Raw genomic sequence first — 25,125 nt, 5'->3', positions numbered from 1 at the left:
CAAGTCAGCAATGGGGCATGTCTTTGACAAAACAAGATGGAAGGTTCCAGAAAATTCAGAGCTGACTGTTAAGGCAGTGTTCACACTACCGTTGAATTCCATTATGAAGGTGTCTGTTAAAAAAAAAAAGAAAAAAAGAAAAAGGACACCTATCATAACAGACATTAAAGACACTGACTGATGGTAATGTGTTTTTAACTGATCCATTTAATGGGAAAAAAAAACAAAAAAACGGACACAATAGCATCAGTTAGTGTCAGTTAGTATCAGTGTTTTTTTTTTATATTGTCAGTTTTTTTTGTTTATGCTTTCTGAGCATGCACAGAAAAAAACAGGCACAAAATAATGGACAGTAATTGATGGCTATCAGTTAGGCAGTATTCACATTGCCACTGTTGTCCGCCCGGGGTGTCCGCTGTAAACCCCGGGGGAAACCGGACAGCAGACGGCTTGCGAATTCATTTGAATGGGTTTTAACCCTTTCCCGCCGATGGCATTTTTTGATTTTCGTTTTTGACTCCCCTCCTTCTAAACCCAATAACTTTTTTATTTCTCTGCTCCCAGAGCCATATGAGGTCTTAATTTTTGCGGGACAAATTTTTCTTCATGATACCACCATTAATTATTCTATATAATGTACTGGGAAGCAGGAAAAAAATTCAGAATGGGGTGGATTTGAAGAAAAAATGACATGTCCCCTGTATTCTGTGTTTTGGTACGGTTCCAAAGTCCTACATTCAGAACTTTGTGTCCGCTGAAAAAAAAAAAATTCCTGGGTGGACAGCAGCGGCAGTGTGAATGCCGCCTTACTGTCCATTATAAGTCCACTGCCCATAGACTTTAATGTTAAAAAAAATAATTGACACTTGCCATCCATTTTTTCAAACAGATACAAATGTCCTGCATGTAGGATTTTTTTGTCCACTGGAAAAAAAACAGACTTCTGATGGATTGGGTGTAAACGGACGCAAACGGATAAAAGATCCTATTGAAATGAATGGAAATTTTAACGGATTTCTGATGGTTCAATGGACAGTAGCTACGGACACCGCTGACAGTCATCAACGGTAGTAAGAATGCCCCCTAACTGAATGATTAGCAATTAGCAATGATCTGTACTTGTATAGCAGTGTTTCCAGGAAACTGTAGCACAGCTCCTATTAATTGAATAGGAATGGTGCTGTATGTGCTTTCTGTCCACTAGCCGTTTCTTTTTTTATAATTTAGTTTTGTTTGTTTTTTATAATTTTTTTTTTTATGTAGATTGGGAGCCCCACATAGGGCTCACAATGTACATTTTTTCCTATCAGTATGTCTTTGGAGCATGGGATGGAAATCCATGCAAACACGGGGAGAACATATAAACTCCTTGCAGATGTTGTTCCTGGCGGGATTCAAACCCAAGACTCCAATGAAACAAAATGTTTGACAATGAAAAAACAAGAACAAGGATAACAAGTACCAAGGCTATACAGTCATACACTATAGCAGCATATTATAAGAAGTTCACAGCTTTCAACTAAGAGGAATATAGGTACTGGTTGAAATACAAAGGCAGAACTAAGTACCTATTGCAAGTAATAAGTATAAGTTAGCAGTCAGTCAGTACAGGCATAGGGGGGAGGGGAGGGGGAAGAAAAGACAGAAAAACATAACATCACATAGCTTGGTAAATTTGCAAAGAAATTGTTAAAAGTACCACCATTATGTGTCTCAGAACAAGGTATGGAACATAGAAAGGAATACTACGGGGAAGGAGGACTGGGTTCAGGTCAGAAGACATTAAGTGTAAAGTGGCAGTCCAAAAGGCCAGAAAAGGGGGGCAGTCCCACCACATATGAATAAGGGTACCCAAATTGCCACAACCCCTCCAACACAGGTTCGAACAGGAAGGATCTATATGTGCCAATTGATTGGGAGTCCTGTACCAGTGGAGGGAAATTTTACATGCCGTCTCCCAGTGGGCGGCACCCCTCGACACTGGTCTGACAAACCTAGTGGCTCCATACCATTCCTGGAGGGAGATACACCTTGCAAGATCAGACTCCCAACGGATTAAGCAGAAGGTGTTAACCTGCTCTGATGGGAGAGAGAGGAGTTTCTAAAAGGCCAAGGAGCCACCTTTAGAAGAAGCAGACGGTTGCCATTGCTGAAGAGCTATTCTAGGGAACACGGGGTCCGAGGCCTCATGGAAATGAAGGTGATATCTGATTTGTAGACATTAAAATTAACTGCAATATTACAGGTATCTCCGTGAGATAACACCCGCACAAAATAGGATTATATGCTGATGATGTTATTCTCTCCTTATCTAATCCTATGTTATGTTTTCATGCAAGCACCAAGGCCTTGGAGACCATTAGTAAGAATTCCTAATATAAAGTGAATACCACTAAGGGTTAGTTCACACGTAAATAACGTGTGGCTTATTTTGGCACCGGAAAAAAAGCTTCCTAATTAGGAAGCTTTTTTTGGACCTTGCCAAGCTTTTTTTGGAGCTTTTTTTTGTAAAAACAGCTTAAGAAAAAAAAAAAGCCAGGCTGTTTTCCCCTCCTGTAAAGTGAATGGACTGAAAAAACTTCTAGGCCTCGGGCCTTGGGCAGAGCAGACTGCGCAGGCGCACAGGCCACGGGAAAATGGTCGCAAACAATACTGTGCAAGCGGCCATTTTCCTATGACCTGTGCGCCTGCATAGTCTGCTCTGCCCAAGGCCCGAGGCCTAGAACTTAAGCGCCTGCGTCGGAAGAAGACATTGAAGTTGACGTGGCGGACTAAGGAGGAGGCGGCGCTTGGAGACACTTCTCTGGCAGCAGTGGGGACGCCTTCATCGCTGTTTGAGTGCTGGGGACCGCCCCTATCGCTGTGGGAGAACTCATTTGCATACCGGTAAAAACCAGTATTTCTAAGGAACGGCGCAGCGGAGACCACGTCTAAATGTAAGAAGAATAGCCTTTCTAAAGGCTATTCCAACGTCTTATCCACAAAAAAAAAGGTTTTAATGGTAGAATCCCTTTAACACTGCACCCCTCTACAGCAAAATTGGTTCCTTTGTTAGAATTGCCAGTGTGTTAATTGACCTCACTCCTACTCCATTTGAGCCTGAAACGGTGGGTAGATGTTGGCCTTCAGAAGCGTGACCAGGGAGCCACCTAAAATCATGTACTATGCTGAGGGAGGAATTCTAGATTCCTCAAAGGGACTTCTATAAATATGTCCACTAGCAGTTTCTGACACCCAATCCAGGTGTCAGACCCCCACAAATCGCATACTGTTGACCTATCCTGTGGAAAAATAAAATCATTTTGGGACCGGACAATACCTTTAATGCAGCTAAACAGTAACAATCTTTCTAAATATTTTATAATAATTATACAGGAATTTTTGTGGTTTTTTTGTCTTACATTTACCTTTTGTTCATCTGGCACTTGAATTTTTCTTGCTTTTTTCATAATTGGCTGAGGTTTCAGTTCTTCTTCAGAAAATCTATGTTTCCTGGGGTCAAATGTCTCATGCCCTGGCACACTGGACAAGGCTAGATCAGCTGGATCTGGGTCAAAGTTCATCATTACTTCCACAGATTCTGGGTCAACTGGACTTGGACTTTCTCTGGATAAAGGAGTAATTTGACCTATTGAGCAAAACATTACATGTTAGAAAAGAACTTTAGACAGTACTTTCATATTAATCAAAGGAAGGTGAACATTACACTTCTTAACATCCTTGACCAGCACAAACTGTGCATATATATTAGTTCCTTCACCCCTCTACAGCAGAATTTGCTAGGCATACTATTAGAACTTGCAAGGTAATGCATTGATAATAAAAGCTATTATTAAAAAAGTTATCTAAATATAATGGAAAGAAGTGGGCAATTTTCATCTCAACAGTGGAGAGCAAGATTCTTGCGAGGTTGTGTTAGTTGGTACAACTAGGTGGGACAGCTACGCATTTCTCAGTTCTTTACCATTTGGAATTCTTGTTAGGGGGCGTTCACACTACCGTCTGTGTCCGACAGGTAGTGTCCGCTCCTAGTGTCCATTCAAAATCTCACAGACATTAGGAGCGGACACTAGCTGTGTCTGTGACACTTGTCATTCACTTAAATGGCGATCGGGTGCGTTCTTTTGCACTCCGTGCCCTTCCTTCACTGTCCGCATGTAAAGATGTCTGACTTTTCAAGCGGACAGAAAAACCTGACATGTAGGTTGTCCGTGCGAGATTTTGAACGGACACTAGGAGCGGACACTACCTGTTGGACACAGACGGTAGTGTGAACGCCCCCTAACTCTTGCCTTTTGATAAAAATTAATTGAATTCAGCTATAACTGCAACATTTACTCAGTAATAACTAATAATATTTAAAGCAAGTCCTCAATCTCTTGCAAGTGAGCTTATTGCTTTGGGAGAAAAGGGAAAGGCACTTGGTCCAGAAAGGCAAAAATAGAAGAACATTGCTGTAACAATTGGGGTGCACTTGATAATACCATTGTCATGAACACACATTTCTTCAACTGCTCTTCCAGATTTTTCACTTATCTCCAGTGTATGGCGACTTAATTCTACTAAACACCTGACTAGTTTTGTCTATATAAATACATTCTAAGGCTATGATATACTGTCCTGAAACTACCAGAATGCTCCTCAAAAGAGGTCAGACCACCTAACTCTGGGGAAAGCTGGCAAAAAAGCATTGGTGCCAATAGGGAGTTAAGAAATTGTGCTGGAAACATCAAGCCAGCATTATCAGTGACGCTTTAGTGTCAAAAAAGGCTGAAGGACCTGTAGTGAGAACACAGTCACATGATGCACAGGTCCTTCAGCCAAAGAGCTCATTTTCTGAAGTCTGCAGCAGCAATGAGGCTATTTCTAACAGAAAACTTTCCAACAACTCCTTCCTATTTCCAGAATCTCTACATTTGTTTGTCTGGGAAGGATGGCAAGGGTTTAGATCATACGCGTCAAAAAACAAGGCCAACCAGCCAAATTTGGCCTGTAGCCTGGTGTTTTGTAGCCTGCTTAAAGGGCTGCAAGGCTGCTATGAAGTGAGTCCCTTAGGAGGTGATAATGGCAAGCAGTTTGTGTATAGACAGTCAGTGTAAAGCTGTACTACTGTCTGACCCTGAGCCCCAGCCTGTAAATTTCCCGCACCGCTTCCTGCCATCCCCACAGTGTTAGGGGCACCTTCGAGGACTGTAAAATTATTGTACTTACAGAGCAGTGATGGGGTGGGTGCAGGGTTGGACTGGCCCGCTGGAGAACCGGTGAATCACCCAGTGGGCCCCAACCCTCGACTATTAGTGCTCATTTTGTCAATGCAGATGCATTGGGCCAGGCCCCTGACCATCCCGATTGGGCCCCAACCAATGCATTTGCATTGACAAAATTAGGGCCGGATCGGTAAACTCGGGGGCCCCAGGCTACACTAATGATTAAAGATGGATGGCTGCTGGCAACTGCCCAGGTCCCTGACACACACAGGGGCCTCCTGCAGGTGGCATACTTTCCCTAATAATATAAGGAAAGTATATATTGGGAGGACACCAGGGGCAGCTTCAGCAGCAGCTAATGGCTGCTTGTAACTTCCAGTCACTAAGTAGCATCAGCTATCACTGCCATTTTATGAAGAACTTTCTGTGGAGCTCAGACTTCCTTCCTCCCCCTCTTCCTCACAGTGAGTCATCTCTCAGATCTTAGCGTGCATGTGGGGACAGGTAGAAGTCTGCTGCGATGCTTCACTTCTGACAAATCTGAGTGTATTCTTTTTGTAAAACATTTATATTTAATGTGTGTGTGTGCGTATATATATATATATATATATATATATATATATATATATATATATATATATATATATATTTTGTGAGAGAGTGAAGGGTGTAGTCTGGGAAGACAAGTATATTCCAGCCAGGCACCTAAGAAGCGTGTGGTGAGACCCACACCAGGGAGGTCGGCTGACTAATCAGGCCCTAATAACAGTCTGAGTGTGAAGACTAGCAGTGTGGCAACACACTGACAGAGTTGAACTGTCCAGATGGACCTCCAAAGAAGGTACTGTGCTACCCGTTGTTGTTGCCAAGGTGGGAGACTGGTAGCCAGTCTCCTGTATAGTCAGAGAAAAGTTTCCTTACATTTAAGTTAGTTTCTCAGCCGAGAAGGGTTTTGTTTTGTTTATCTTGTGGCTTTGCAAAAGCAGTATATGCGTTACATGTGAATAAGGCCTGAACTTGTGTGCAATCCAGTTCCTGTGTCCCTGTTTCCTGCACTGCGACAAGCATCTACCTGAGCGATTCCTTATATATGGTGCTTCGGATGCGGGCATAAGTGCAGTGAGACATACACAAGCTGAAATAGAAAGCCATAGCTATGGAAGAGATTGTGAAACAGCTGATACTGGCTAATCAGCGGCAGCAGAGACATGCAGAGGCTACTGCAGCGCAACAAGAGACTAACAGGCTGTTGCAGCAGAGACATGAAGAGGCCAACAGGCTGTTGCAGTAGAGACATGCAGAGGCTAATGCAGCACAACAGGAGACCAACCGTCTTTTGGCCAAGCAGATGTCCATGTTACTGGCTGCTCAGCAAAAGGCCAACCCAGCAAAGCCAGAGCGGGATGCCAGAAAAGAGGTCCATATAGCACTGACCAAGATAACGTCAGAGGACGATGTAGAGGCCTATATGACTGGGTTTGAAAGAGTGGCCACCCGTGAGAGGCTTCCACTGCAGCTCTGGGCAGAGGTGTTGGCTCCTTTCATAGTTGCTGAGCCCCAGCAAGCTTATTTTGACCTGAGTGAACAGGATGCATGTGATTAGCAGCGCGTGAAGGCAGAGATCCTGGCCCGACTGGGTGTGGACCAGAATGTCCGGGCTCAAAGAGTCCATGATTGGGAATACCAGGAGGCGTTACCACCAAGGTTACAAATGCACCACCTTGTACAACTTGTCCGGAAGTGGTTCCAGCCAGAGACATTGACCCCAGCGCAGATTGTGGAGCGGGTTGTCGTGTTCCGGTACCTGAGGTCTTTACCGGGAAAGATCCAGAGGTGGGTGGGGCATTGTGACCCAAGAAATGCCAATGGTACACAGTCCCTTAGGAAGGGGCACCTCCAAATCCAACCCGGGCATATATCTCTAATCAAACATGATATTGTTACTGAGCCCCATGTGAAAGTACGGATGAGGCCATCTGCCTAGCACACTGCCTTGTCCACCCACTATAAGAAAATTACAAAAGGGAACAACACCATGGGCAGACAAATTAGAGTAAGAGACCCACAAAACGATGACGTGATACTCACTATAACTGTATACAATACTGGTAATATTACAATACAGGACAGGGAAGTCAAACTACAGCAGTTTGAAGATGCATTCCCAAAGATTAAGACACTGGCACAAACCCACAAACAGAAGACTGACACCTCTGCCTGCACAGAGACTAACACAGGAGAGCCATTCCCTCTATACAGACACCTATCAGCAAACCCTCCCACTGCTCCAAGTCCCAATCCCCCTCACCTTTCACTCAAGATCCTCAGAGACTCCTTATCTCAACTAGAAAGAGATTTCACGCACTTCAAAGAACAAATTAAAAGGAACCTCAGTGACAACACAAATAACCAAACAACTGCTGAGCCAACCAGACTGAAATGTGAAGCCCTGCAGAAACTAGAATGCGATTTTCATAAACTATGCCAAGAAAACTCAGAATTGTGGAGAGTGATAGCAGACATAAAATCTCAGATACAACACCTCACCCAAGAGAGGGGGGGGTGAGAAACAAAGGACAGACAACAGACAGGACCCCAACAAAGCAGAAGGAAATACAACACAGGAGAGACCAGAGCTTCCCCCCACCCCAAGAACAGAAATGAAGCTACCCCCAACCCCAAGATCAGAACCAGAACAAACCCCAGCAACCCAGCCGAACAGCAGACAAGACATGACTAGGAAATCACCGGGACCAGATATTGTCCTGATCACAGACTCCAATGGCGAATACCTGGACACAAGTAAACTCTTCCCAGGGAAAAGATTCACCAATATCCGCTGTCTAACAATCGAAAAAGCAAACTCTGTTATCAACAACCCATATTTCACCAAACCCAACTACGTCATCGTACACACAGGGACAAAAAACCTCGAGGCCCAGGACCAGCACCAACAAATAGCAGGACAGCTGACCCAGCTAGAAGAGAAAGCGCAACAACAGTTCCCAGACTGTAAAATCATCCTGTCATCTCTGCTCCCACGAAAAGACATCTCTGAAGGCATCATCAGAGATATCAACACAGAACTGGCATCCAAAATCGGATCAACATCAGACATCACCCTGGCACAACACCCCTCCATAGACAAGCGTCACCTATAGGATGACAAACACTTCAACAAACAGGAGTCAGTCTCCTGGCCAAAGAACTTAAAGACAGTTCTCAACAGAGACCCCCAGCCCATACAAGACAAACACCTGTGGAGAAGTCACCTGCCAGGAGAAAGACCCAAACAACATACCCCCCTCAAAATATAAGACAAAGACCCATGGGGAAGTTGCATGGCTGGAAAATATCTCAAACACAACGTCTCCCCTAAAAAACTGGAAATGGGGACTACTATAAAACAGGGCGGAAGCCACCTGTACCATACAGAACAAGGCAGAGCACAGACATGGAGGAGATAAGAACCATGAACAGCACCCTGTGCAACACACTGATCCAGACTGGGAACCACAACATGGCCACCAGTCAGGAACCCAGCCTGTCCTCTACAGGACAGCTAATTACAAGGTATACCCACTGACCATCAGTAGCTGGAATATCCAAGGGCTGAACGCCTCAGCCTTTGGATCCAAACCAAACGATCCAGACTTTATAGATAGATTAAAAAATATCGACATCCAAATCCTCCTACAGACATGGACTCGGGCAGAAGATGAATCCCTAACACGCATGGGCTACAAGGAATTCTCTTTTGCTGCCCGGAAAAGCAAGACCACTAAACTAGGCCGTCACTCAGGAGGCATACTAATATGGTTCAAAGAGGAGCTTAAAGAACACGTGAAAGCCATCAAACGCGTTGACAACCACATGTGGATAAAAATAAGCAACTCCATCCTCAACGGCCAACATGACATATAGCTTTGTGCAGCATACATCCCCCCATCAGAGTCCCCCTACCACAACCCAGACATCTATGAGGTCCTACAAAGGGAAGCCCCTCCCCCCACCAGAGTGGGAAGAGAAGCACAGTACATTAGGAAGCTACTCGTCTGGAGAGAAGGGGCGGAGCCGGAGCGGGTGGGGGGTGAAGCACCACATACTGCTAGGCCGCAGCCCTCCGTGCCCCGTGCTGGAGCTGGTGGTGAAGAAGCAGGATATGGTGAGCTGACGCTTGGTGCAGGGGTCTTGCAGCCCCTGTCACCGGCTACGTGGAATGCATTGGAGCCAAGAGGTTTGGGGTAGGGGATTCAGATAGTTCAGACATGGTCCCCCCCCCCTCCGGCTTTATCTGGGTCCCTAGGGCCACTGATGCAGCCTGCAGCTTCCAAGTCTATCACTGATCCATCCATCCGCTTCACAGCTTGCGGTGCTCATTCTTACCAGCAGGGGGTGCCAGCAGTCCTTTCCTTCCATGGAACCTTATCACCAGCCTATTCAGGCCCACCGGTACCCCCCTTCACCTAGGTCAAGGATCACCTGGTTTAGGTCCTCTCAGGAATCTCAGGGATATCATCGCATTAGACGTAGTTCGCGCGGGTGTAGGTCTCAGAAGTCCCATTACAATGTTACTGGTCATACCTCCTCCGAGTCTTCTTTATCTTCAGGATGCAGCCGGGTAGAGACTTCTGGAGAGGCAGCTGTTCTTCTCGTCGCCACGCCATTCGTAGCAGATCGCCATCCTACCAGACTTCCAGGCATCGTTGGGTCTCGGAGGAGCCACTACCGAAGATCCGGTTGTGGTTCTCGCCACCAGTCCTGCCGTTCCTCTCATTGCCATAGCCCACGCACCTCCGTCTACCACCTTCCTGCTTCCACCCTTCTGGATGCTGGCCGTCATTGACCTGTGGATGTGTCCCACCGTCCTGCAGTACCTTCAGCCGCCTACGACCAAGCACCTCATCTGCTGCAGCCCGGGCCGGTTACGGGGCCCGAGTCAAATGGTGAGTCGCAATGCTTCCCATCTTGGTCGGCCCTCACCAACCTGGCTCCAGGCAGGGATATTTCCTCTGTAGCATGTCATATGTTGTCTCCCTTAGATAGCTCTTCTTCAGTTAAAGTCCCGGGCGCCGGCGGGATTACACCCGTGCCAGTTAGCTTGACTTTGGGCTTGACTTTTAAAGATTCCATTTATTGTGGGGTCTCCCCGCTGGGGACTCAAATTCCTGCAGAGACCCGTGAAAACATTATCAATGGCTAGTACATTGATATTTGGTCTTTGTTGTCCACCGACCATGGGACGGTGGACAAGGAAAGGTCTTTTGAGCGTGATTCTGAAAGGAAACCGAAGGTTGCTAAAACCTTCGGTAATTGGCTTCAAGCTTTCTCTGTACTTGCTCACATTTTGTGCCAGCATAGTCCTGCGAAAGGTCCTGAACTCTTTGTGTACTTGGATGACATTTACAGTGCCCACAATCTGCACGGAAGTGCAGCTTGGTGGCGTTATGATGAGGAATTCAGGCGTCGGTTGGCTTTGACTCCAGCTTTGGGCTGGGCGTCGAAGGCAGCGGATGTCTGGGGATTCAGCTCATTTTGGGCCAGAAGTCGCAGAAATCTTTTCAGTCTGGAGTCGGGGGTTCACCCTCTGGTTCTGGCTCAATCCAACACAAGCCAATGGGGTTCTGTTGGCTTTATAACGAAGGACATTGCCGTTTTTTCTCCACCTGCAGATTTCGACATTACTATTCGATCTGCGGAGGCAGCCACGCCGCTTTCAGATGCTCACGGCATGGCAAGCAGCTGGCCAAGTTGGGTACTCCCAGCTCAGGCGAGAACCGCGGTGAGAGGCACTCCTGTGGTAGTGGCTAGAGCTGTACCAGTGGAGGCGGAAGGCAAAATTTCTTGAGGATGGTTTTAGTGTAGGCTTTGTCATTCCGTTTGAGGAATCGCCGATCTCCTCCTTTTCAGGTAACTTGCGTTCAGTGTTGGCTAATGAACCTTTGGCGTGGGACAAGGTGATGAAGGAGGTTTCTTTGGGTAGGATGGCGGGCCTGGTCGACGAGCCCCCATTTCCTAACTTACGGGTTTCCCCACTGGGTTTGGCGCCCAAGTGGGAACTGGGTAAATTTTGCCTCATCCATCACCTGTCTTACCCCAAGGGGGATTCAGTTAATGAAGGAGGTGTCGGCGGTTTCTTGCATGTCTTTTGACAAAGCAGAGGATTTAGTTCGGCGGGCGGGTAAGGGGGCCATGTTAGCTGAGTCAGATATCAAATCCGCATTTCGGTTGCTTCCCATCCACACTAGTTGTTTTTACCTCCTTGGCTGTTCATTGCGTGAAAAGTTTTTCGTTGACATGTGCTTGCCAATGGGGTGTTCAATTTCTTGTTTGTATTTCAAGATTTTTTTGTCCTTTTTGGAATGGGTTGTGTGCTTCGAAACGGGATATCAATTCCTTTTAAATTATTTGGATGATTTCCTTTTTGTTCGGCCAGCAGATTCCCCGGTTTGCCATTTTTTTGTTACGTTCCTTTCAGGGTTTGATGCGGGCCTGTGGGGTCCCCCTTTCTAAGGAGAAGACAGTTGGTCCAGTGACTTGCCTGTCCTTCCTTGGAATCGAGATAGACTCGGTTGCCATGGTCTTCTGCTTGCCGGACGACAAACTGGACCGGCTGGTTCAGGAAGTTCAGAAGGCGGAAAGCTCTAAGAAGATGACCTTGCATCAAATGCAGGTTCTCCTGGGGCTTTTGAATTTTGCTCTGACAGGGGGTTAGTTAAAAATTTAACGCTTCCTGAACTTTTTCCTATTGTAGTTGCGGTGGAACTGTGGGGCCAGAGCTTCAGCAATTATCATGTCTGCTTTTGGTCCGTTAACATGGTGGTTGTGCAGGCAGTGGAAGCGTTAGCGCTCCTGCGACACTTGGTTCTTCGCTGCTTGCAGGCCAACATCTGGTTTCCCGCTCGACATGTTCTGGGTGTTCATAACAACATTGCTGATGCTCTGTCCCGTTCTAATTTTCAGCTCTTTTGTTTGCTACACCCGTCAGCAGAGGAGGAGGGTGTATCATGTCAGGAAGCCTTGTGGACTATATTTGAGAAAGTTTAATGGCGCTTGTGAGGTGATCGGTTACCCCTGCGACCTGGCGGGGTCACACTGGAGCGTGGAGGGATTTTTTGTCTTACTCTGGCGGTTTTGTACACGTGGAGGATGAGGCCTTGTTTTGTGTTATTTTGGGGTTTTGGGCAGTTCTGCGTGATACAGGGGTTTCTGCGGCGGGGACGACACGCAAGCTGGAGAGGATAGCTTTTATACTTAAACTTTTGGGTCGGGTTTTTTAGTTAGACAAATTCCTAGAGGTTGGAGGAAGGAGTAGGGGCAGCGTGATATGCGCCGCCCCGTTTCCTTTCCTTTGCTGCTAAACTTGTTAAAATTTTTTCCCTTGGTGTGCAGAGATGAGAGCGAAGTGCTCCTCTTTAGAGTTGCCTTTTCCCTGGCTTTCTTCAGTGCCTTGAGGATTGGTGAACTCCTTCCGTCCAGTAGGTCTTCAGGTGGGGGTTTGCAGATGCAGGTTGTTTTCCTTTCTAGTGCAGAGATCCGGATGTGTATCAGGCAGTCCAAAACGGATGTGTACAGCCAGGGTGTGTGGGTTCCCATTCGTCCTATAGGATCTCAATTTTGTCCAGTGTTTTTGGTTAGTGAGTTTTAGAACCACCGTGGCCAATCTCCTTCATTCTTAGTGCATGGTTCTGGCTTGCCTGTCACACGTTATCAATTTTCTTCTGATGTTAAATCTGCTTTGCAGGCGTTGGGTCTCGACCCCTGTGATTTTGGCTACTCACTCCTTCCGCATCGGAGTGGCCACCATGGCTGATCTGTGCGGTTTGGACTCTGAGTATATTAAGAAGTTAGGCCGTTGGAAGTTAGGTTGTTTTAGATGTTATGTTCGTCCTGATCTTTTGCCTATGTAACGTTGTTTCTAATTCCCATCTGTTTGTTGTTTGCTTTCAGGGTCCCCGATTTCTGTCTGGATACTGGGACATTCTTTCGTTTATTGGGCTGAGCACAGGGCTGCAGTTCGTCCGGTCGGTCTCTCTCTTGGCCTCTCTGGTATCTCGGTTAATTGGTTGGGCATAAGGGGCCTTAAGTGGATCAGAGTCCTTGCGGAGGTGGCTAAGCTTAGCAGGTCAGTCTTGGGTACTCTTATTTTGATTGTCCATGCCGGCGGTAATGACCTCAGTAAAGTGAAGCTGGGTGAGCTTAAGTCAGTCGTTAAACGGGACTTTACACGCTTTGTGGAGTTTTTTGATCATATTGTTCCAGTCTGGTCCGAGATCATTCCCAGGTCTCGGTGGTGGGGCACTCGCTCCCATAGATTGTTCTTGTGAAGGCTCTTCTGGACTCTCCTTCCTAATCCTTGCTGTTAAGGACGTAATTTATTTAGTAACAGGTAGTGGACAGCAAATTTAAAAGTGTCAGAACCATCAAAACATTTTTAAGGCTAAAGCCCCAGGTAATGGGCCGCAGCAAAAAAGTAATCTGGTAAAAACTGCAGCAACACATCACAGTTTTTCCCTCAACAGAAAATCTATGGAGGTTTCCTCTGCAGACTTTCTGCTTTCATTATAGTTATAGGGAAATCGCTAGTGCTTCTGTAGGTATAATTGACATGCTGCGATTTACCAAATTGCAGTGGTTTTGGAAATAACCAGTATTTGGTGCTGTTAATGGTTATTATATATGATGCCTGCTTTCCAGTATTTGGTTGCCATGGGTGTAAGTAATGAGTGCTGTTTAGAAGTATTTCAGCATACCTCCCAACTTTTAGGACTGAAAGCGGGACAAAATCTGCGAAGTGTGCAGTGGCAAATGTACATATAATAAACCACACCCAGAACTGAGCCCATGTCCCTTTTGGCCTTTCCCAATCACACTCATTGTGGCCCCTAATGCCTTCTAATTGTGGCCCTCAGACATAAATATTGCACCCCTCATAATATCTCCCTTGAGCCCCCACTCTTTATAATGTCTGCCTTGTGGCCCTCACAGTATAATGCACCCTTATTGTGGGTCTCATAGTATAATGTTCTTGTGACAACCACAGTGAAATGCACAAAAAAAAAGAGGATATTCACCTTACTCCGTCACACCCCCCCCGGAGTCCATTCTGGTCTCTGGTGACATCACTACATCATCCCTACCTGTTTCCAAGCTGCTGGGAACAAAGACAGGCACTTTTGGGGAGGTAGTTTTTGCATTGGTAGTTTAAGGTGTTTTCCTATGAACATAACCATGGGAACTTATAGATAATTAAAAGAAAAATATTTTTGCAAATATAATTATTTAAAATTTTTAAAGATTTTCTGTTTAGTGGTGGAAGTCTATGGATTGAGGGCACATGCCAGGACCTCTTTTTCTCCCTGAGAATAATTTACAAAAGTTGGCTAAGGCTACACATAGCAAAAATACTGCTGAATGTCCACAGGGATATTCAGCAGGGTTTTCCACTCCAAAATTGCTGCACTGAAAAATGTTGGAAATTGCATAATTTTTTCTGTGTAAGACTTAATGGCTTTCAAACTTTGCATTGCAATTGTTAAAATCTGTGGATAAAGACTGCAGGAATAACTAACATGCTGTGGGTTTAAAACCCTCAGCGTAAGTCATTTTGCACTGAAGTTTTTTTTTTTTTATGCAGCATGTGGATGAGATTTGTTTAAATCCTATTCACTGTTCTGAAAATAAATCTCTGCTGGTTAGCTGCTGTCGAATTTAAGGTGCCTGACCCGCAGGAATTACATTATGTGTGTCCCAAGCCTTAAATGAGTTACACAGAGAATGATAAAGTTGTGCATTCCCTGCACTGGTTAAGCATTATTACTAATATACACCTTAGGCTCCGAAGTTTACTTTGCTGAAGACAGTTGGGGAGAACTCTCGTTCCTCAGCCTCCCCTGCAGATGCTCCAACCCTCTCTGATGTCACCGACTTTCCTGTACTAAGCGCAGCAGGCCCATTAAGTATAGTTGAGTGAGTCATGACGTAACCACGACTTGGAGTGTCAGAGGAATGAAGGTTCTGGTCTCCCCAGCAATCCTTCACATAGGTATCTTTGGGGCTCCACTGGACTAAGATGTATATTAGCAATAAAGCTTAATGGGGGACGAGGTTGTCCAGGAAGTAGAGAAACATACTGGCAGGCTGGCATGGGTGCAAAAGAAAAAAAAGGGCATACTCACCTGCTCCTGGTAATCTGTCCATGCCCTCTATTGTCCGCTATCCCTCAAGTGGTAGGGCAAAAGCCGTGATTGGTCTCAGTAGTCAAGTAAGCCTCATGGCTTCTGGTGCCGCATGTTCTGACATGCAATGGAAAGGTAGACAATGGAGTGCCAGGAACAAGTGACTATGTTTTCTTTTGTACCAACCCCATGTGTTGCTCCAAATTCTGTAAACTCCTTTAACTAGGGCTGCTTTAACCATAGAGCCAATGGTGTAGCCACACTGGACCCTATGGTTGCGGGGGTCTCCTTAGCCACCCCGGATTGAGCAGGACAGTCCCTCATTTCAGGTGGCAAGCAATGATTTCATCTCTATCCTTAGGACACAGATTGAGGTTGAATACAATAGTGGAGCATGGAGCATCATTACAGCCAGAGACTGCAGGTCCGTGGGAATGAATTTCAGTGAGTATTCTTTGTTTTTTTTATTTTCTTTTTGTAACATTGGTGTTTGAGGGGCTGGGGAAATAAAATTATGGGAGGGGGGGGGGACTTTCAAAAAGTTTGCACAGGGTCCCCTAAGGGCTAGTTCGCACAGGGCAAAATGGTCAGGATTTTGACGTGGAATCCGTGTCATAATCCTGCTAAAAAACCCGACTTCCATTGAAATTAATGGGAGCTGGTCATTTCCTTTTTCCACGAGTGGTTTGTTCCCGATCATAGAAAAAAGAAGCGAGCTGCCCTTTCTTCTGGCGGATTCTAGAGCAGAAAGCCGCGACAGGATGTCAGCGCACTGGACTGGCGTCCCGTTGTGGAAGCCGTGACAGAATGTGTTCATGCGGAACGCCGTGTGAACTAATACATTAAAATGGCCCTTGATAACCCCTTTAAGTGAAGAAAGCAAGTAGAACAGTATCGCAATATCATATAACCCCCCCCCCCCAATAAATATGACAACAGATAAAATGATAAAACCCTAGAGATATATTTGTATATATTTTCAAAGAATAAAAATAGCTTTCTAAATTGTCATTATTAAGTATAATCATACAATGCAAACCACAACACAAATGGTTAAAAATACCTAAACTGTGGCTTGTGCAGATAAGCAAGAACACTACAAATGAACTGTGGAAAGAGAGTACTTGTTATGGTGGTACAAATCATATGGATAGCAGGCATACATTTTTGCCATGAAGAATAGCGAGGCTCAAAATATTATATGCTCCCGTCCTACTGCAGATATGCTAGTACAACATAATTCCAGTGTGCATAATTTAGATAAAGCATGTAAAATGGAAGACATGCCTATTTTTATTCCAATCGTCTTCTGCTTCAAGCAGAAACTCCCACGCCAACAATACTAAGGAGCTGATGAGCTGGAATATTACATCTGAGTATACAGTATTGTGGCACATTAGCAATCACAGAGCTTAACTCAATGGCTTCCAAAGTCTTGCTATGCATGAAAGAATCTGTACAATATGCATAACATTCACATAAAGCTGAAATATTTGTATGCTATTTGGAGTCACATTAATTCAGTTACCATCTTGCACTCTATATATTTATTTATTAATGTAACAAAAATGGGAACAGGCCCGAAGAAAGAGCAAAAGGATATTTCTGAATTTCTTCAGCTGGGACCTATTCTAATTTAAAAAGTGACCACATATAATATGAATGTAGAAGGATCGCTAGGTAATAAAGAACGTCCCCTCTGACATTATAAGGCTATATAAAGAGTACAGTTAGGGAAGGCGTTCATCTGTCCCCTTCTGACAATGGGGAGATTTCGGTGCTGAAATTAATGGTACTGATATCTCCAGCAGGGACACATACCGGGAAAGCTGAAACAAATGTTGGCTCCTTTCTGTGAAATTCAGATTTTTCACTCTTTCCCTTACATATCTATTGAAAGCTGTTCCCTGCTTCTCTTTGTGTGCAGAGTATGGGGCTGTGCAAAGTGAAGAGAAAATGTCTATATCTTCGGTATTATAAAACTGAGAAACTTGCTTTTAGTTTCACATTAGAGTTGAGAGTTTCATCTTTTTTTTTTTAATCCCACTTGGGATTAATTTCTAATATACACATACACTCACCGGCCACTTTATTAGGTACACCTGTCCAACTGCTCGTTAACACTTAATTTCTAATCAGCCAATCACATGGCGGCAACTCAGTGCATTTAGGCATGTAGACATGGTCAAGACAATCTCCTGCAGTTCAAACCAAGCATCAGTATGGGGAAGAAAGGTGATTTGAGTGCCTTTGAACGTGGCATGGTTGTTGGTGCCAGAAGGGCTGGTCTGAGTATTTCAGAAACTTCTGATCTACTGGGATTTTCACGCACAGCCATCTCTAGGGTTTACAGAGAATGGTCCGAAAAAGAAAAAACATCCAGTGAGCGGCAGTTCTGTGGGCGGAAATGCGTTGTTGATGCCAGAGGTCAGAGGAGAATGGCCAGACTGGTTCGAGCTGATAGAAAGGCAACAGTGACTCAAATAGCCACCCGTTACAACCAAGGTAGCCAGAAGAGCATCTCTGAACGCACAGTACGTCGAACTTTGAGGCAGATGGGCTACAGCAGCAGAAGACCACACCGGGTGCCACTCCTTTCAGCTAAGAACAGGAAACTGAGGCTACAATTTGCACAAGCTCATCGAAATTGGACAATTGAAGATTGGAAAAATGTTGCCTGGTCTGATGAGTCTCGATTTCTGCTGCGACATTCGGATGGTAGGGTCAGAATTTGGCGTCAACAACATGAAAGCATGGATCCATCCTGCCTTGTATCAACGGTTCAGGCTGGTGGTGGTGGTGTCATGGTGTGGGGAATATTTTCTTGGCACTCTATGGGCCCCTTGGTACCAATTGAGCATCGTTGCAACGCCAAAGCCTACCTGAGTATTGTTGCTGACCATGTCCATCCCTTTATGACCACAATGTACCCAACATCTGATGGCTACTTTCAGCAGGATAATGCACCATGTCATAAAGCTGGAATCATCTCAGACTGGTTTCTTGAACATGACAATGAGTTCACTGTACTCCAATGGCCTCCACAGTCACCAGATCTCAATCCAATAGAGCATCTTTGGGATGTGGTGGAACGGGAGATTCGCATCATGGATGTGCAGCCGACAAATCTGCGGCAACTGTGTGATGCCATCATGTCAATATGGACCAAAATCTCTGAGGAATGCTTCCAGCACCTTGTTGAATCTATGCCACGAAGAATTGAGGCAGTTCTGAAGGAAAAAGGGGGTCCAACTCGTTACTATCATGGTGTACCTAATAAAGTGGCTGGTGAGTGTAGATAGATAGATAGATAGATAGATAGATAGATAGATAGATAGAGTCCTATGAAAAAGTTTGGGCACCCCTATTAATCTTAATCATTTTTAGTTCTAAATATTTTGGTGTTTGCAACAGCCATTTCAGTTTGATATATCTAATAACTGATGGACACAGTAATATTTCTGGATTGAAATGAGGTTTATTGTACTAACAGAAAATGTGCAATGTGCATTAAACCAAAATTTGACCGGTGCAAACATTTTGGTGCCCTTATTGATTTGAGTCCGTTTTGAAGTGTCAAACTGAATTCAAACGGAAGGATGGCATGTGTGTGTGAACATACCCTTACTGAAGCACAAAATTGGTTTTGTAACCTCAGTGAGCTTTGAACTTCATAGCCAGGTGTATCCAATCATGAGAAAAGGTATTTAAGGTGGCAAATTGCAAGTCGTTCTCCTTTTTGAATCTCCTCTGAAGAGTGGCATCATGGGCTACTCAAAACAACTCTCAAATGATCTGAAAACAAAGATTGTTCAACATAGTTGTTCAGGGGAAGGATACAAAAAGTTGTCTCAGAGATTTAACCTGTCAGTTTCCATCCCCGGCGTAACTTCAACTTCGTCACTGATTCTTAAAGCAACTCCTACCACCCTCATTTTTTCTTCACTTCACACAATCTCGTTCTCTGTACACAATGAAAAAAGCAGGGACAGCAGTGACCCCAAATTCAGCACAAGTGCCATCTGGCTTTTTGGCTGGTGCTGGTAAAGGCATTTGGATCTCTCTCAACCTCTCAGCACTATATAAGATTTAAACAGCTAGTTCTACTGCTCTCTGTCAGTCAGTTCTTGCAATTTTTGATATTTGCTCCAAAGACACTATCATAACAATATTATTGGTTTAAAACACTTTGAAAAAAACTTCTTATACATATCCAACTAGCAGTTGTATTTTCAACGAGTGATATCTCTGGAGTTCAAGCAGAACTGCAACCTTTCAGACAGGCCTATCACAATTCCTAATGTAAACCCTTCCGTACAGTCATTAGAATCCCCCAAATTTAACCCTCCTCTGTTCCAGCTCCCACATTACCCTACATGATATGATGCCATTTCAGGCTAACTCTATATGTCCAAGCATCATCCACATGTTAAAGGACACGACTGGTGACGGCTCATAAAGTTTTATGTTTATGTAATGACAGTCACCTCTATTACAAAATTGTCTGACCACTTTATAAGCAATGCCTCCCCTGCTACCTCTTGTGTCACCCCCTCTACCTCATAGATTGCAAGCTCTTGCGAGCAGGGTCCTCAGTCCCATTGTGTGAAATGACTTCCTTTGTAATGTATCCTTCTGTCTGCATTTGAACCCTACAAATTGTACAGTGAAAAAATGGAAAAAAAAAATGCAGGATTTTACAAAAACAAAATTTGTTAAAGTATAATACTTTAGTTTTATTAATGACACAAATGACAGGAAATCAAAAGTCATTTGAAAGTTTACTTATGCTTTAAGCTGTCCACAGTGGAGTAACTACCGCCATAACAGCAGAGGCAGCTGCCACAGGGCCCGGGACATTATGGGCCCGGTAACAGCCGCTACCGCTGCTATCATTATACTCGGGGGTCTTTTCGGACCCCCGAGTATAATTATTGGCGGACCGGGAGAGGTAAGAAACATAAAAAGACACTGTTACTTACCTCTCCGTGATCCTGGCCAGGCCTCCTTCCTAGTTGTCTGCGTCCCGGGTCATGTGACGTCCAACGTCATTGAAGAAGGACGGCAGCGGAGACCGACAGTGTAGGAGCCGGGGGACAGGTAAGAAACAGTAGGTTTTTTTTATTCCCCTGGGTCTCCGTTTATTATACTCTGAGGTCTGAAAAGACCCCAGAGTATAATAATTGTTTATGGGTGTCCACAGTGGAACATAATAGTGTGTGGATAATACTTTGTGCAGGGGCCACTAAGGGACATAATATTGTGTGCAGGGGCGACTATGGGGGATAATACTGTGTGCAGGGGCCACTATTGGGGATAATACTGTGTGCAGGGGCCACTATGGGTGATAATACTGTTTGCAGAGGCCACTAAGGGACATAATACTGTGTGCAGGGGCCACTATGGGGGATAATACTGTGTGCAGGGGCCACTATGGGGGATAATACTGTGTGGAGGGGCCACTATAGGGGATAATACTGTGTGGAGGGGCCACTATGGGGAATAATACTGCGTGAAGGGGTCACTATGGGACATAATAGAGCGCACAGGAATGCGTAGGAGGGGGTCGTTCGAAATCTTCGGCGTCGGTCAGGGGGGGGGGGGGGGGGGGTTGGTGGGCATGTCAGAAGTTCGCCACGGGGCCCCGCCATTCCTAGTTACGCCACTGACTATAGGGAATCTATTTTAGGTTCCTGTGAGGGGCATCCTTGTAAGGACATTATTCTGAGGTTAGGCAGGTTCAGTCAGGGGTTCTGTTAGGGAAAGTTGCCCAATCTGTTTCCTCCCATGTTCCTGGATTTGCCGCCCAGCCGTAATCAATCCAGGTCAGTGTCTCACATGTGGTCTAATAGATTGTCTATCACTATGCCCCCCCAGTATTATATGGCCAGCAGTGGCCCCCTCCATATAGCATTGTATGCCCAGCACTGCCCTCCCATACATTATTATTTGCCCAGCAGTGCCCCCCACAGTATTATATCCGCAGCAGTGCCCCCACACAATATTGCATGCCCAGCAGTGACCCTACACACAGTATTATATGCCCAGCAGTGCCCCCCACAGTATTATATGCCCAACAGTGCCCCCCCACAGTATTGTGTGTCCAGCAGTGCCCCCCCACAGTAATATATGCCCAGCAGTACCCCCTCTCACAGTATTATATGCCCAGCAGTATGCCCCCACAGTATTACATGCCCAGTAGCATACCTCCCAACTTTGAAATGACAGAAAGAGGGACAAAATATACGGGTATGCGCTGTCAGGGTCTGGGGTTGCTAGACACAAGTCCAGTTTCTTTAGTCCAAAACAAAAGTAGAGTTTTATTTTCACTCAAAAAAGGCAGTGCAGTAACAAAAGAAAACAATACAAAAATAAATACCTGCCCGGCTAGGCTCTAACTAAACATAGAATAGGTTACCTCACCTATAATAGCAGAAATCAAAAGCCAGTTGAATAATTCAGGACACAGCTCCAAAAAACGACCCCTCTGTTTGGCACTCCAGCCAAGCTTTGCCAAGAGTCTTCTGCTGGAGCTGACTTCTTAAACCTCCTTGACGAGGATAACTCTCTGCAGCTGAGTCGCTGCCAGAACATCCCCAAAGTGTCGACTGGAGTGGGGGTGGAATGACAGGTCCTACCTGTCATTCCTAAAAATCCAGCCCAGTACTGAGCATTTACTAAATTGCTCAGCAGACAAAAGTTGTCTGCTGAGAACAAACATTCCTTCTGGAGTTTTCTCATCTCACCCACCTTAGTAGTCTGGGTGAGATGTATACCCCCTCCACTACCTGACCAGCCATCGACTTACAGCGCGCTGTGGCAATTTAGCTCTGTCCACTTCTCAATTGACTCCTCCCATTTCTCTTTATGCTCCCCACACAATAACCCTAATATTATATACCCCCACATTTTAATGTTCTCCTCAAATTGACCCCACAGTTTAAAGTCTCTCTCCTGATGCACCCAGTTTAAACTGGGGGCAACTAGTGGGGGACATTAAACTGTGGGTTTAGCTGATGGGAGACATCAAACCATGGGGGCAGCCGAAGGTGGATATTAAATTGGGGCAACCAAAGGGGGACATTAAACCGTGGGGGGCAGCTGGAGGGGGACATTAAACTGAGGGAAACTAAAGGGGGACATTAAACTGTGAGGTTAGCTGAAGGGGGACATTAAACCATGGGGGCAGCCCTCTCCACATTTCCCTTGGACATATCACAGCAGTTAAGATGACCCTCCTCCCTCCCTCTTGTATTTTTTTGAAATTCTTCCTGTCGCTGTCCCCCGGTCTGAGCTTCGCTACCTCCAGAAGGCCATCTTCCATTTTATATGGGATGGAAAACGTCATCGTATTCCTCGTTCGGTTATGCTCACGGGCAATGCAGAAGGAGGTCTCGGGGTCCCGCATCTCCTTTACTACTACTGGGCCACTCATCTGTTCTGCATTCCATTTTGGGCGGCTTCCTGTGCGTTTACCAGATGGGTAGAGATTAAAAAGCTGTGGTTGGCCCCGACTCCCCCCAATGCCTTCCTGTGGTCCTCCCCCCCACCCCGGCCCCAGTTATCCCTCTGTTAGGCCCCATTAAATTTACTGGATCCATTTGGGCTTCATGCTCTAGGCTGTTTCCGCTTGCCTCACCCCGCTCTTCCATGGTCTCTTTTCTTTACAACCCGCTCCTCTCGGAGGAGCTGAGGTCTCCCACGGTGCACTCCTGGGGTGGACGGAGTTTATTCCATGCGGCTGATCTTATTGACCCTTTTCGTTGGAGCTCAGGCTCTTTGCTTACTTCACTGCTACTTTACATATTCCGGTTTCAGAGTGGTTTCATTATCAGCAGATCTCACACTTTTTGCTCACTATCTTTGGAGCTCTGCGGGTCTCCGTTGGTCCTCTGACTTGGGAAGTGGGGATGCCTAAGATGTTTGTTAATTTATTTTTGTTTTCATTATATAGCTTTTAAATGTGAGGCCCAGTTCACATCTGCACATGGGTTTCTGTTCGGGCGTCCGCTTGGGGACCCCCCCCCCCCCCCTGAACGGAAACCTACTTCACATAAAAAAAAGCGGTTACCTAAGGAAACTCACGGACCCATAAACTATAATGGGGTCCATGTGGTTTCTGCATTAAAAACGTAGAGAGAAAAGGAATTGCAACTTTGCTCCTATTGTTTGAATATTGAGCACCAGTATGAAATATGCATTTGAAAAACCCCTTTAAGTCATCTATTAATTAATCTAAGATATGATGTACCAGACAAATGCTGCTAAGACGACTTATATAAATGAGTCCTAACATGCTAATGTTCATAAATATTTCAGAAGTTTTTGATCAGCTGTATAAAATGCACTATAACCATGAAATAACACAGTATTGTTTCACAAAGGCATAAATGTCTAATCATAGTAATCCTTTATATTTTCTATTTATAGTAATTCTAAATATTTTCTTTGTGTATATAAAGTCTCCCGCGTGTAAATATATTTATGCAGCACGGGTTTGTAGCAGATGATCATATCCTACACATTACACATTAACTTCTTTAGTGATTACCAAGCCTAGCATGCAGATGTAGAGCTGGAGTGTTGTCATACTGCTGGGAGATATGGGAACACACGTGTGTAGTTAGAAACCATCACACGGGCTCAGACACACACAGCAAGAATGAGCTGCTCCAGAGCTTAGTGTACATTATGCTTCTTTCAATACACACCCAATACACTAAGGACATTTCCTTCTTGGATAGACACCCAAGACCTTTCTGTACTTAGATTTCAACAGTACATTGGGTGTGCTCAACAACATGACAAATCAGAATTAAACATAGTAAACCATAGTCCTAAAGTCTGATCCCTAATGATGTAACTGCCTACCTCCTGTGCCGATTACTGTACAGGACAGTATGTCGCTGAGAGACTGGAACCCTTAGCAGCATAGATAACTATAATGCTAGGAGTTCATTTCCTGGCACACTGTTCAGGTTGGTAAATCCAGCCAACACACAGACTTGGTTTTAAGGCTGAAACTCAGTCGCGTGAATACACATAGAGACTTTGTTTACATTTGCACTGGCTCCATCACTATCTGAAATCAGTGGACAAAAAAGTTCTGCACACAGGACTTTTTTTTCTCCGCTAGTTTCAGTTTAAAAACAATGGACACTGGGATCGGCCAGGCTCTATGTGTAACTGCAGTTGCGGGCATTAAGCTACATGGCTTTGACAGAGGCGCAATCCTCTTGTTTGGCGCATGGGTGCTGCCATTTTGGGAGGATTGCCTATTGAAAGCTCCCAGGCTTGTCTGGCATCTACTTCTTTTGCAGGCTTCTTTATGGAGTCTACAATAGAAGTGCTGGTATTTTTCAATGCGTTAGCATTGTATTAGTGATCCGACCCCCTGAAGAAGGGGACCCCCACAAACGGAAACCTATACACATTAAAAAGCAGTTACCCGAGAAACCCGTGGACCCCATGTTTCGTGTGGTTTCTGCACAACACATGCGGAGAGAAAAGTCTTGCATTTTTCTTTCCGCATATTTCATGTGGAAACCGAGCGGAAACCACACGGACCCATTATTGTCTATGAAGATTAGCTGAAGATAGCTGCTTTTTAATGTGTATAGGTTTCGAGGAAAACTCAAATGCAGATGTGAACCAGGCCTCAGAAATAACCAGCGTTTCTGCTGTGAATATATTCCCACAATGTGGAGATGGGATTCACTAGAAACCCATCCACTTTGCAG

The 25,125-nt window shown here is 45.1% G+C and overlaps 1 protein-coding gene across 1 annotated transcript in view; it reads right to left on the bottom strand.

Moving 5' to 3' along the window:
* Positions 1-25,125, bottom strand: part of DBP (D-box binding PAR bZIP transcription factor) — a 50,035-nt gene that overhangs the window by 2,452 nt on the left and 22,458 nt on the right. The window contains exon 3 of the mRNA XM_075276802.1: positions 3,408-3,628. Coding sequence (XP_075132903.1) covers positions 3,408-3,628 — 221 coding nt within the window. The remainder of the gene's footprint in view (positions 1-3,407; positions 3,629-25,125) is intronic.

The sequence above is a fragment of the Leptodactylus fuscus genome, chromosome 6, assembly GCF_031893055.1.
Source record: "Leptodactylus fuscus isolate aLepFus1 chromosome 6, aLepFus1.hap2, whole genome shotgun sequence".
NCBI classification, from domain to species: domain Eukaryota; kingdom Metazoa; phylum Chordata; class Amphibia; order Anura; family Leptodactylidae; genus Leptodactylus; species Leptodactylus fuscus.
Note: the sequence above shows the minus strand (reverse complement) of the source record. Positions and strands in the feature narration are given on the sequence as shown.